This window comes from Trypanosoma brucei, chromosome 6, assembly GCF_000002445.2.
Source record: "Trypanosoma brucei brucei TREU927 chromosome 6, complete sequence".
Classification (NCBI taxonomy): domain Eukaryota; phylum Euglenozoa; class Kinetoplastea; order Trypanosomatida; family Trypanosomatidae; genus Trypanosoma; species Trypanosoma brucei.
The window spans coordinates 199,876-213,158 of record NC_007279.1 but is presented as its reverse complement, the minus strand read 5'-3'; the positions used below and the strand labels follow the sequence as shown (position 1 = coordinate 213,158).

At 47.4% G+C, this 13,283-nt stretch overlaps 4 protein-coding genes across 4 annotated transcripts, besides 3 other annotated features; all 4 read right to left on the bottom strand.

Annotated features, from left to right (window-relative positions):
- Window positions 1-13,283: part of a sequence feature (sequence corresponds to BAC RPCI93-28F21) that runs on past both edges of the window.
- On the bottom strand, window positions 42-650 carry Tb927.6.460 (procyclin associated gene 3; the record flags this gene model as incomplete). Its single annotated transcript, XM_840076.1, has 1 exon — window positions 42-650. The coding sequence occupies one exon, from the start codon at window positions 648-650 to the stop codon at window positions 42-44; it is 609 nt and encodes a 202-aa protein (XP_845169.1).
- Window positions 1,767-2,150, bottom strand: Tb927.6.450 (EP3-2 procyclin; the record flags this gene model as incomplete). The annotated part of the gene is made up of 1 exon (XM_840075.1): window positions 1,767-2,150. The coding sequence occupies one exon, from the start codon at window positions 2,148-2,150 to the stop codon at window positions 1,767-1,769; it is 384 nt and encodes a 127-aa protein (XP_845168.1).
- Window positions 1,840-1,973: a microsatellite.
- Tb927.6.440 (hypothetical protein) lies at window positions 5,701-6,912 on the bottom strand (the record flags this gene model as incomplete). Its single annotated transcript, XM_840074.1, has 1 exon — window positions 5,701-6,912. The coding sequence occupies one exon, from the start codon at window positions 6,910-6,912 to the stop codon at window positions 5,701-5,703; it is 1,212 nt and encodes a 403-aa protein (XP_845167.1).
- Window positions 6,980-7,008: a sequence feature (AT_rich).
- Tb927.6.430 (receptor-type adenylate cyclase GRESAG 4, putative) lies at window positions 9,229-12,966 on the bottom strand (the record flags this gene model as incomplete). Its single annotated transcript, XM_840073.1, has 1 exon — window positions 9,229-12,966. The coding sequence occupies one exon, from the start codon at window positions 12,964-12,966 to the stop codon at window positions 9,229-9,231; it is 3,738 nt and encodes a 1,245-aa protein (XP_845166.1).

The window sequence follows — 13,283 nt, the reverse complement described above, 5'->3', positions numbered from 1 at the left end:
AACACGTCCGCCAGCATACCAACTTCGAAAAGAAACATACCTTACACAAATCTAAAGGCCAAGCCATATATGACGTAATGAAGGGAAAATACACGGAAACTAGAATTTATTTTCCGACTCATCCAAGCAAGCACATACACGTTTTCGGCTCTTCCACCCTCCATATAAAACCAAATGTACGAGTCGCAATTTTTTTGGAAGTGCACTGAGTTACCAACTTTAAACCGCCCCACAAAATAGTAAAAGCAACCAAAGCGATTGGGGAAATATCCACCGCCGTACCGACACACACTTTTGTAACTATTATTCATGATGGAACGAACGGGGCAAAGATCATCGGGCAGGACAGTACCAGAGGCCTTTCTCCATGGGAAAAGAGGTGGCCGAAAAGGAAAGGAAGACAAATGTCTCCACAAGAAATACCAAACGGAACCACCTTTGGCTGCCGAAGCAAGCGCCTTCATATGACTGTGCCCGATTCCCAAGGGCGGCAAGAGAAACACTCCAACACTGAAATATGGGAAAAGAATAAACCAAAAAGTCAGCAGAAGAGTTGCAGCCTGCTTAGTGGAAGCCTCGGTATGAGAATCACGCCGCACGAAAGGAGAAGAGGAGCATTTGCCCTCTAACTCCGAAGACTTCCGGAACATCAAACACTGCTCTGACACGCGTCCCGCATGGCACTTTCACTGCAATACCGCCCCGAAGAATATGGGAGACAAACACTGCTCTGACACGCGTCCCGCATGGCACTTTCACTGCAATACCGCCCCGAAGAATATGGGAGAGAAAACACTGCGAGAACATATGACGACCGACGAGCCGGTGAATGCTCCAGAAGTATTTCAAAAAATCTCACACTCTCCATTGATTGTCCCAGAGTATTTCACAAAGTGGACCAAAACAGAGGGCAGTGCAGTAAATACGTAAAGTTCATGGAAACAACGCGCTTACCCTCTCCGCAGCCTCTCCTCCCCAACAGATAAAGTGGCAGCAGCTCACTCAACTGAATCGCTCCCCTGACGAGAACAGTTAAATAAAGGCAAGTCAAAAGGCAAAACACCGCTCAGGCCTCAATTTTGAACAGTTACGGTGAACTCCCTCAAGGTGCTTTAAAGTTTCCCCGACATATTAACAAACATGATGATGCACCACCGTAGGCGAAGAAGGCATCATCACCAGGAATGTGCTTCCTTCAACCGCTGCTTCCCATGTTGCAACTCCACGGTGTCAAACGGAAGCTGCGATGGCGGAAATATCGAGGGACAAATCGCTTGAGTCAACAAAAGTCCATTTGTCTCCCATTTCTAGCCTGAGGTTTTAGAAGGAACTATTTTCCCAGTACGAAAAAAGGACAAGGCAAAAAGTTTGAAAAAAAAAAAGTTCAGTCACAAATGGAAGAGGTTGCTGTCAACCATTGCAGGAACGAGACATAGGAGAGGACCACAAATGCAGTGGATGAATTTTTGACAAAACCATATGAACGGTAAGATAAAAGAAGCCGTTTGAAAAGAGCCAAGGAACACATTGACAGGCACACGCAGAAGTCTACAGGGCTGCGTGCTACCGCCGACGGTTCCAAGACATAAAACAAAAAATAGAACTCAAAAAAATGGGTTGAAAAAAATATTATGCGTGTCAGTGTCCTGTCACAAAGGAACACCATGAAGCGAGCGCATCGCGCCAAAGGAAGGGTTAAATAAACAGTTGGGGTCACCCTTGTTAAAAAGTTTTGACCCTCCAAAAAGATTTCTCTTTACATGAGCTTAGAATGCGGCAACGAGACCAACGGCCGCAATTGCGAACGGAAGCGCAACAGACTTCAGCGTTGCAGCACCAGGTTCAGGTTCAGGTTCGGGTTCGGGTTCCGGTTCAGGTTCGGGTTCAGGTTCAGGTTCCGGTTCAGGTTCAGGTTCGGGTTCGGGTTCAGGTTCAGGTTCAGGTTCAGGTTCAGGTTCAGGTTCGGGGTCGGGGTCAGGGTCAGTGCCATTGGTATCGTCGTCGCTGACCTTGGTTCCCTTCCCGCCTTTGCCTCCCTTAGTAAGACCCTTGTCTTCTGGTCCTTCAGCGGCTGCGGCAAATCCCACGCCAGAGAAGAGGTTCGCGCTGAACAGAAGAATAGCGAGCAGATAAAGGGAACGAGGTGCCATTGTGAATTTTACTTTTTGGTGTAATTGAAGTCTTCAAGTTGAAAAAAATGGGGAAAAGGAAAAAAAACTCGAAGGCGCGTGCAGCGATCACGAGAACATGTTAAACTCAGTACTCACCCGATAACCCCTATTTTCAATGTATGACCATCAAGACACGGAATAGCATAAAGCAACCCCATCACTGCCACAAAATGGACATTTTGCACAAAATGCACTATTGACTAGTATTCGACTATACTAATAAGAGATACCTATCAGACACGATATACTGTGAAAAGGACATTAAGCTCACTATGCATCTGAAAACGCTTTCACCTCACAACCTACTGACACACACCTTTCCGCTTAACCCCAATGACAACAAAGGCTGACTGCACCTCACATCTGAGGAAGAGGTCCAGGGGAGCGGTGCCTGTTCGCGGTGCGGAATTGTTGTTTCCCCCTCTCCCTCATCCGCCCCCTCGGTTCCGTGGGCCCTGACTCCCGAAGAGTTTTTGAGAATTGATAATAGAGAAGGGGTCCGCTCACCATACTCGGAACAATACACTTGTCAGAAGTTTGGCAATCCAGTTTGGGGGCACTGAAAAGCACTTTGTGGTGAATCAGCGGCATTTAGGCCGGCAGCGGTATGTTTTGCTACGAAACACCGGGCATCGAAGAAGTCTGAAAACCAGCAGTCGGGGGCATGCAGGACAAACACCGCACTCAAATGTTGCACTCCCAACTCGTACACCCGCCACTTCACTATATAGATGTTACAGTCGTGCTTTTAAAGCCCCAACCGCGCGGCCCTTCCTACGGAACACACCCCCAGTGCACCAATGTTTCAAAAATGGAACCCATGCAAGTGGGGAGCATGCCCACACGAATGGATACGAGAATCCACCCATTATGCTGCTGTCTCAGCTCCTACCAGGCTGACGAAACCACCATGGGTTACGCGGCAAGTCAATGCAAGAGATTTCGCGCAAAAAAGTTGGGCCGCATTCCCCCGCACCCGCTAAAATCTTAACCCGAGCCAGCACATTCCAGGAGAGGAAAGCACAACACCATCGAAGGCACCGCACTAAATGCCACCAAACCCAATGCTTTGTTTCGTAGCGAACGAAGGAATTCATCGACCTCAGCATCACCGAGTTGGGCACAGGGAGGATCCGGGGGCCCTATAAAATGTCCTTCAGCGCAGACCAGAACCATCGCATTGGTTCGAGACTCACACTCACAGTTCCCGAGTTTAAACCCCCTTGGAAGCGCTAGCTTGTGGCACGTTATGTATCCCACACTTTGCGGCACACCAAGAGAGTATTCAAACTACAGCACCATATTTGAAGGAGTGACAATCCATCGATAGGAGTATAACAAACAACTGGAAGATGGTTAACAAATGGCATAGTGAACAAAAGGGAAATAACAGCTTTGACATAACAACCATTTTAAAACCGTGCGAGTGCGCAACGCTCCCCACACACGAACACCCGCTACAATCTCCCAGTTACCGATCTAATACCTACTAAAAGCAAGGGGTTCTTGATCGAAAAGACGGGGAAATGGGGAAACCAGCGTTCGGGCTCTCCCCTTTTCGGTGGAGGCCGTGGAGCTAACCAGCACGGTAAAAGACTGCAACCCTCAAGGACACCTCTCTTGAGGACACGGCAACCCTTCGCCTCTCACGGAAAACAGGAATGAAGATATGCTTAACTGCGCAACTGAGGCATGCAAATGCAGCGGGTGCAGTAGGAAACAAGGCATGGAGACGACGCTAATCTGCTCAAAGGGGAACATTGTTCACACAACTATGCTGTGGAGGAACGGCAACTTCTGTGGGTTGGCGATCCAGCAACCAACACGGCGGACACAAACCCTTTTCGCGAAAGAACTGACCAACGGGGAGGATGGTGCCGTTTAAGAACCCGGAGGTCTCACCCTTGAAAAGCGGACCACAAACACAACATCACCGCAGGAGTAAGTCAAAGAATACAAAATTCCTCCTTTCCCATCAGAAGCAGAGCCATTTTTTTCCCGCCAAGCAGGGGATTCTCACTTGAAAGAAAGCTGCGACTTCACCACGCCAGTAACCCGCTGGACGTGATGGACGCCAGTGCGATGTCACGCCCCCAGCCAAACCCTGTTGGGCGGCCCTGTCGCCAAAGCAAGGCCTTTAACGCCACTCCAACGGACCCCAACAGGAAATAAACAAAAAAAGAAGACAACGTGTTGCTTGTAAAAGCAATCCCGCTGTCACAATAACCGAGCGTCGACAACATTGATTTTAAAGTAGACCGAGGAGAAGTGAGGTTTTCTGCTGTAATCAGCGTGCGGGAAAGCTTTTTCTCGCCCTTGCGCGGTGAACCTTCGCTCGTCTTGTCCACCGGTCCGCTACTGCAAACATCAACTTAAGACACCGTACAATACTCTGATAATGCGAATGATTTCCACCGCAGGAACGTTAGTACAGAAAAACTGAAAGGGCGGCTGTAAACCCTCACAAGGACCTCCGCCCGCTCTCCATCAAGGCAGCAGAGCCACCCGCCGCACTTGGGATAATTACATATAATATAAACTGAATTTATTATTCATTTATTTTTCGCGGGAGGTGTGTTTAACCCGGGAAACAAAGGTGTAAGCGGTACTGATGAAGGCACTTCCACAAGCCGCCCTAAAAAACTGATTGAGGTAAACGGCATAATTCCTTTGCGTACGGCGGGAGCGAGCAAGAAAGCGGCGGACCCTAAATTGGATTCATCCATAGAGAGGGGAAAGGAGGAAAAGGAAGGAAAGGAGAAAGCTCAATTCCTCGCAGCGGGCGCTCGCACACACTAGAAAAGGCACATGTAGCAAAAAAAAAAAAGTTTTCCCACTCCCTTTCTCTTTATTCTTCCTTTTTTTTTTTGAAAACGAACAAAGGCATACCACTGAAGAGAAAAAGTTGCTCAATGGCTTGACATGATTAATTTCCTGGTCATGAAATGAAGTTGGGAGGACTTACTATTCAAGCACATATTTTTGTGGCTTGTAGTTCACGGTACATGATACGGTGAGGCGCATTGTTCCCTCACCGAAAACCGCATGTCGGCATCGGAAATGCATGCATGCCACTAATGGGGGGGGAAGCCTCCATTACGTTTACACACACAAGCAGACACAAACACATCCCACATTTTTTTCCTTCAAAGTTTTCGTTTAACCAGCTTCTCGCCAACGTATCGTACAAGACAAGAAAGCTCAAGGGGAATAATTCAATCAATACAACAAAATCAAAAAGACATACAACAACAAAAAAAAAAAAGAAAGATCTTAAGTATATTTACCAGCGAACTACGTAAGCCCACATCCAAAAATTAAAAAGATCTTCGTTGGCATCATCCCCACACCACTTCACGCTCTTTCTCACACTTGGCAGTCTGACGCCGCAGTTCGTCTTCAGCCTCGCCTCCACACGCGAGAGGAAAGAAGAAAAAACAACAACACGACCACTTAATGTTACGAGGAGAGAAGGAAATGCAATTTAGGAGCAACTCCCGCGCAGTCTTTGGAAGAAACGGTGTCTTTTCTACACCACCACCTGGAGCATACCGACACGGACAAGAGAAAGCAGAGCAAAAGAAGCACTGGCATAACTGCGGAAACCACTAACCACGTCAACGGGCCTTGGTCCCTCAACCCCATGACGTTTTTTCATCACATGGGGACCGTTACTTTCGTTTCCACAACAAGACCCCTCCTCGCTGCTTCCATTTTCCACCTTTGTTTCCTCCTCATCGACCTGTTGTTGCTCGTCGTTCTTATCTTCACGATCTCCATTACCTTGTGATTCCGCATTCCCCCCTGAATTAGTCTCTGATTCATTTTCGATCGGGTTCCCATTGCGCTTCATCTCTTCCTGTGCTTTTGTTTCATGTGCATTTTTAACCTCCTCAATTTCGGCTGCTGCAGCTGCAAGAGAAACCTCTGCATCCTTAAGAAGTTTTGCCACATTATTGACCTTTTCCATATGCTTACCGCCCCGGCCGGATGTGTCTCTCACTGCTCCCACTGAAGCATTAGACAATTTAAACTTGTTCAGCACATCGCCATATTTCGACTTGTGTGCCGACAAACCCCCCACGTTAGCGGCGGCGTCAATAGCTTTCTGCAACTCAGTTTCTGAAGTACTGCTTGAGGAATATCTCGAGCATTTCTCTGCAGCTGCCTTGACGTCTGCACTGCCATTACCTTTTTTTGCGGCATTAAGCAGAACCCAAACATCCTCTGCGGCGGCATCGCCTTTTTCTTTTGCATCAGACCACCCCTGCAATGCCGCGGCCCTATGCTTATGCACATGATCCCTCGCCGTCAGTACGGCCTGCGTTTCGTTATTGAAGAGAGCGAGATTTTCTCTGGCGGAGGTAATGTTCTCGATAATTTTCACCGCCTTCGTGTCATTCGCCTTCCCGAGTTCTTTCAATCGCTGAAGTGCCACATCCACCCTCGTGAGCGCCTCCACAGCTCGCGACACCGCATCCGCATGTTTGTCAATGGCTGTTTTATGCGCTTCAACTTGCACGGAGTGTCGTTCAGTGGTCCGGTAAATAACTCCCAAAGTAATTGAAACTTCTTTGAGTTGTTGTGCAAGATGGCACGCCTTCTCAACTTCGTCTTTGGTTTTTAAACCCTCAGCAGCTTGACTGGCTTCAACTATCAGGCGGAGGAGTAGAGCGCAACAGGTGCCGTAACACCACAAAAGCTGCGCCCAACCGGCACCCCTGCAAGACGGTTTCTCCATCAAAGCTGCGACTGCACCCCAGCCTTGCGTACAACTTTCCCGCTCCACAAAAAAAAAGAAAACAGACAAAAAAATTTTTTAAAAAAATATTAAATAGACAACAGAAATATTTTGGTAGCACTTATCCAAACAATAATACGAGCACACATACACACACACACATACGGTTGAGGTTAGGTGCCTTTCAGGCAGTCTTTCATGCAGAGCCACGCTCATTTTTCAAATAGCCATTCAGTATTTATTAGTGTGGATGCCTCGCTTAACAGAAGATCCAAGTGGGCAGTGAGCAAACAAAAAACATCAAAAGCAGAGCGCTGCATAGCCGGTGACACGACCAAACAGCCACGCCCCAGTGCACATCCAAGTTGTTACCGAGGACGCAACGCACCTGCCACTTTGTGTCGCTTAGTGCACCTTAAGGAAATGGGAAATAAGGGGGAAAACCACTTAAAGCCAAATGACAGTGAGAATCAGCGGAAGCACTCGCACCATGTAACCGCCGGCGCGCCCCTTATGACACCGCTGATGTCATTACACACGCCTTATACCACAAATGGAAATGCACCGGCAGCACACTTCCGCATAGCACACAAGATGTCGTCACCAGAAAATGTTCATGGCAAAAGCATGCGGGTAAAGGTAGACGCATAAGCACTCAGCACCATTCAAGAACTTGGAAAGCCCCGTCACCTTAACTAAGCACCTTGTTTTAAGCCCCCTACGGCCCTTAACAGCACATAAGCGGTGTCGCCCCTCCAAATTAGCGCAGCAACTTTCCCAATGTGATCATCTATAGTCGCCACAACACGCTCTTCCCACATCCCCAATGGTAACACGTGTGAAAGTGCACCACCACGCAAAGACATTCTTAACCACATCCTTGTTATCACCAACACGTAAACAAACAAAGTTGGACACACAACAGCCCCAAGCTGAAGCCGCTGTTGGCACGAACCCCCCCCCATTACTCAACAGAGTTTTAGCAGCAGCAGAAGCAATACATAGAGATATAGCAACCAAATCGCTCATTTGCAGTTTCTCAACGCATTCTAAGTCCATTGCAATATTTTTAAAAAAACAGCTAATGAGACCAGCGGCCCTACTTTGCTGCTTTCAATCCAATAGAGAGGCAAGACGCGGACAAAAAAAGGCAAACGCACAACTAGGCATACCGTAGCAGCAACATTCAGACAACAGCACACGAACTGTACAAGATAGAACAACGGCAAAAGTTGCACAAACATCTCGTTCCGGCATACGCCACTTCTCCAACAATATGGAAACGTGTTACAAAACTCCCTCACAATACTATAATTAGTATAAGCTGCAATAACTGTGACTGTGAAGGAACTTTGTTATACTGCGAGGCAACGCGGGTTTCAGTACATAACTAAGCTCATGCATCGACATCACACTCTGGAGGGAATGGAGGCAATCACATACCTTAAATCCTTACGGCAACACAAATGAGTGAAGGGAAAGAAAGCATGCAACTGGTGAAACAACATGTAACATCAGCAATGCAGAGGGTGATAAGGGTTGTATATCCGAAGAGAGAGATACAACAGCCCACATAACACCCAACACATACAAACACACATGCAACATAACACTCATTATGAAAAAATATTTAAAGACATCGCTAGCATTAAGTGGATTCAAAAAAAGAAAAACGTGACGCAGACACACACGGAAACACAGTTTTGTACCCAAAAGGTTGCGGGATTGGGCATCAAAAACAAAGCGATTCGATGGTGAAAATCCCGTAAGCACTAAACACAAAAAAAAACAAAAGAAAAAATTTATGTCGATCAACCAAGAACAAATAAAAACAAAATTATTTCATGATAATAAATAAAGCACTAGCAGCTATCACATCCACAGGCTTGTGCATATACACATTTCTACGGAGGTAAAAGAGGGAAATGAAATCAACGACAAATGCTAAACCGCAATCGTTACATATGTTATTTCTTGCCACACTGATGCAACCCTATATCCACATGTAAATAATCAACATTGCAGATGCGCTCACATCACAGTCGGGCATACGCAATAAAAAGAAACATAGAACATCGAAGCTGAATTACATAGTGTTACGAAACGAGAGAGCAACGAAAGACGGGAACACAAGAAAAAATAATAACATGTTAGGACACATTGGAAAAAGAAAATAATCGTAAACAGAGTCAAAAAACTATGTTTATTTATGACACATATTCTACATTATGCCAATAGAGTGCTCAGTGCAGTTACCAAACCATCGATATCCGCAGCACTCAGGACATGTCACTGCTATGAAACTGAAGCTGACGGTTAAATAGAATAATTTTCACGGCAGTACAGGTCGTGAAGAGGGACGATAATAATTGATGAACTGCCTTGCGTACTTGACGACTCACTTCCACTATGAGCGCAATGGTCAGCGACACGCCCAACCTTAACTGCAATGCGACGCACCACTTCCTCACAGTAGGCGTCATCCCACTCGAATGCGGCTTTACGGGGAAGAGGCACACGCCAACGCTCACAATACGGCAGCAACAACTTCTCACGCTGTGCTGTCTTGAACGTGCTTAACAGCGACTGTAGTGCAGTTGCAATTATCTGAGCTGATTCACTCAGCTCCGCACGTGAAGAACTGTGGTCGCTTGTGGAGGTTGTCGTGCCATCCTCGCCCTCATCAAAGAAGTATTCGCGGTCCAGCCGTAATGCAGCAAAGTTGCGGCCAGGCACGGCATTCAACTGGTACATTTCCACCGGATCACTCACACCGCGAAGTGCAACATCACCAAGTGCAGTGACATCAATTTGCTTACGATCCTCAGCTGACAGTGACATGTACGCCGCATGCGTCATCAGCACCTGACCACCATTTGCTACACTCTCCGTCCTTGCTGCCATGTTTGGAGTCCGCCCATAGTAGTCATATCCCTTTGTCACTTCATCGTGTCGGATGTCGCACAACCCGGTGTGGATTCCAACACGTACACGCAGGCCATTCCACAAACGACTGTACACTTTAGGATCCAACCGCGCAGTTGGCGGCGTGTACTCACATTCTCCCTCCGTGCATTGCTCCTCGAAGTGCCGGTAAGAATTATCAACTGCATTTGTTCCCCAGTCATGTTGCAAGAAACACAGCTGTAGTTCCTGTGCGAGTTGGACGGCAGCGAAAGGACTCTTACTCGCTATCATGAACGAATCCCCTACAGTTTTGACTTCGTAGCAGTCATACCTCCCAATCAGTGAACGGACCATACGATGATGCGCGGCGACGGCATCGGGCATCAGCTCAGGGTGTGCAGCCCACAACGCAGTGCTGCTCTCAATGTCAGTAAATATTAGTGTCACGGGGTCAGTTGGTTCCTTGGGTGCAAGATTGTTATCACGAGCATTCCGCAGGGAGATGCGTAGGAGCACACCAAGGGCAATAAACAATATGAAGCCGACTACGCACCCAATACCTATGCCGGCTATCTGTGACCGTGTGAGCTGACCCTCTTGCGGAATAACATAGTCCATAGACGGTGTCATCCCAACCTGTGTTCTGGGCAAGCTTGAATTCAGCACACGCGCCATCGACCATACAGAAATGTTTGTGGCTCCAAAGTTTGAGGCACACTCATTTGCCGAAACACTCGTACCAGAAACACATTCCACATCACTGAAGGGTCCAAATCGCATGTCATCCACTTTGATGTTGGACTCCGTGTAAATGCGGTCTGCCAGCAGCTCTGCATTCACTTTCTTCATATTCGGGAGAATCACTTGAAGCAGCCGAGCTGCAACAAAACCGATAAACGTTAGTGGATCCCAATGCGATTCATTCACAATGCGATGGAAACTTGCAACCACATCTGATTTCGTGTCCTTCTCCGCCCAGTGTGGAAAACTCGTCGCGAATAGGAGCCGCTCTGAGCTAGCAATAGACTCTTTACTCGCATTAAACGCAGCCACAAACTCATCGTAGTACATTGCAAGGTCATTGAACCCAACAAACACACGTGCCCTGAGGTGTGCCTGAAGGTGCCGCGCAACCGCAGCAACGTCAGTGAGAGTGAGTCCAATAGTAAACACATCTCCATTACCCGAGAGATATGACGCTACCGGGTCACCATCACCAAGTGTCTTGCTGGAATCAAGCGGCACACCAAACGTAACCAATGACTTGTACAGCAGGCTACTGATCTCCCCTGCTTGCTCACCGCGTATGAATGCATTTACTCCTCTGGAAGAAGTGTTGGAGAGATACACAGCAAGCACATAAAGTTGCTGCGCAAGCACAGGCAGTAAGTGTATTACGTTTCTCCTAAACCCGTTCTGGCGGATGCCCACCACCATAGGACTGATGAACATCATATTCGGTGTGTCCAACATCGCCGCTGGAACGATACCAAATACTGCAGATACATCCCTGTTGTCCCGTACTTGCTCAAGGGATTGCGTCACATTCTCTGAAGATACTGTTAGGGGATGGAAAAATATTCTATTGTCAACATCATATGCCTCATCCAGGGCCTGAGCGCCAAGGAACCACCTCATAGTCGCTCGGAAAACAATTGCGTTATCCACCAGAATCACAAAGAGGCCACTCAATGGCGCGCTTACTTGTACATTGGCACTTGAGCACTCTGATACACCCCACGTTAGGAACCCTTCCCACAAAGGTCTGAGTCGGAAGCCATCCATTATACTCTTCATATATACCATACTGCCACCTTGATTGCATTCACACATGGCACCCTGTAATGCAACGGCCTCATTGCACTCACCACCAAAGTCACCAACCACAAGGTCATCAATCACGTAGCGACGCTGCTTGTACAGAGATTCCCTGAATGATTTACGGTTCGTCAGCTGTGGAGCGTTATTCAGAGCTTCGAAGAGAACTTCTCCCGCAAGCCACCCATACACCATCATCTCACCTAAACCGTCGTCCTCAAGGTAGTGATCGGGTTTCGCAAAGCCCTTCCAGTCACTGTTTGTATCCAGGTAGTTGTTCATGTCACGCTGGAAGTGCTGAATCAGTGAGGACTGATTATCATTAGCGAGCGGCACTGTTCCAGTTGTGATCAGCTGCTCAGGAGTGAATGTACGATTAGCTAACACCAATGCCTCACGCCACATCTTGATCAAAAAATGTTGCTGTAGTGAAGTAGAAAGAAGATACGCATTGGCAGTGCGGTTGTCCTGTGCTACCTTCTTGATGAACCACTTTGCTGTATTACCCAGGGATGAAAACAACAATATAGCCTGTGGGCGCGTAGCAACAAATTGTCTCCACCTGGTGTTCAAATCATCCTCAGAGATATTTTGATTCTCACTCTCCTTCACAACGAACACTCCACATAAATGGCGACCCAACATCGCCAATACTCGCACAGTAAACTCATACGCTCCCATACTGGCGGTGTTGTCCTTTTCGTACATCATACTTATTCGTGGGACACGGAGGTAAACAACAGCATAACGAATGAGGGCGAGGAGTTCAGCATTGGGTTCGACACTTATGAAATAAAGGTGAGGGTTCCAACCACGGACCTCACTGGAGTACGCAACGGGAGCGATGGCAACAAGATCATGTTTCTTCAGTTCATCACTGTTCTTTAAGACGTGATTAGTACCCAGGGGCCCGAATACAACTAATAACTTCCCTTCACTTTGTTTCACCCCCAGCTGAAATATGTCCTCGATTGTCGCATTGGGTGATGAGGGACGGATGACAGATATTGTCGCACCGGAGCCCGTCTTCCAGCTGTGGGCACTCAGTGATGCGTCAAAGCCGGCATTAATGGCGTTAACTTCAGGAGTGGTGAAACCGAGGCTGTACATCATGGATAGCACATTTACCGTCACATTACCGTTTTCTGCGCACACAGGTGGCATCCACATGAGTAGCAAAGGAAACAAGTGTAGCAGTGATACAGCAGTAATGACAGGTGAGTGCTTGTACATGCTGTAACGCCTTGCAGGGCTCCTTGCGGTAAGGTTCCGCCTGCAGTTTCCATGAGGGTACACACATCCTCTTCCACCACCTTCCTGCCAACTCATATTTTCGGTAATGTGTGACACTTTTCGTGTGTGAAATCTTATGTCCTAAGGAAGAATATCAAAAGAGGGAAAATAGAAATCAGTAAGATTACACTTCCAGACAGTTGGATACTATAACAAGTTCCCGACAAAACCAAAACAATGCTTAAAAAGCAATGAAGGCACGTCAAGGTAGCGAGAGGCGACTCGTTAATGATGTCACTGTAAATTGCGAGCAAATGATAGAAAGGGACAACCGACACGCTGGTAGCTAATGGTGTCACACAAACACGTATATGTATTTCATGTGTGTCGTAGTTTTCTTTGCTACTGACATT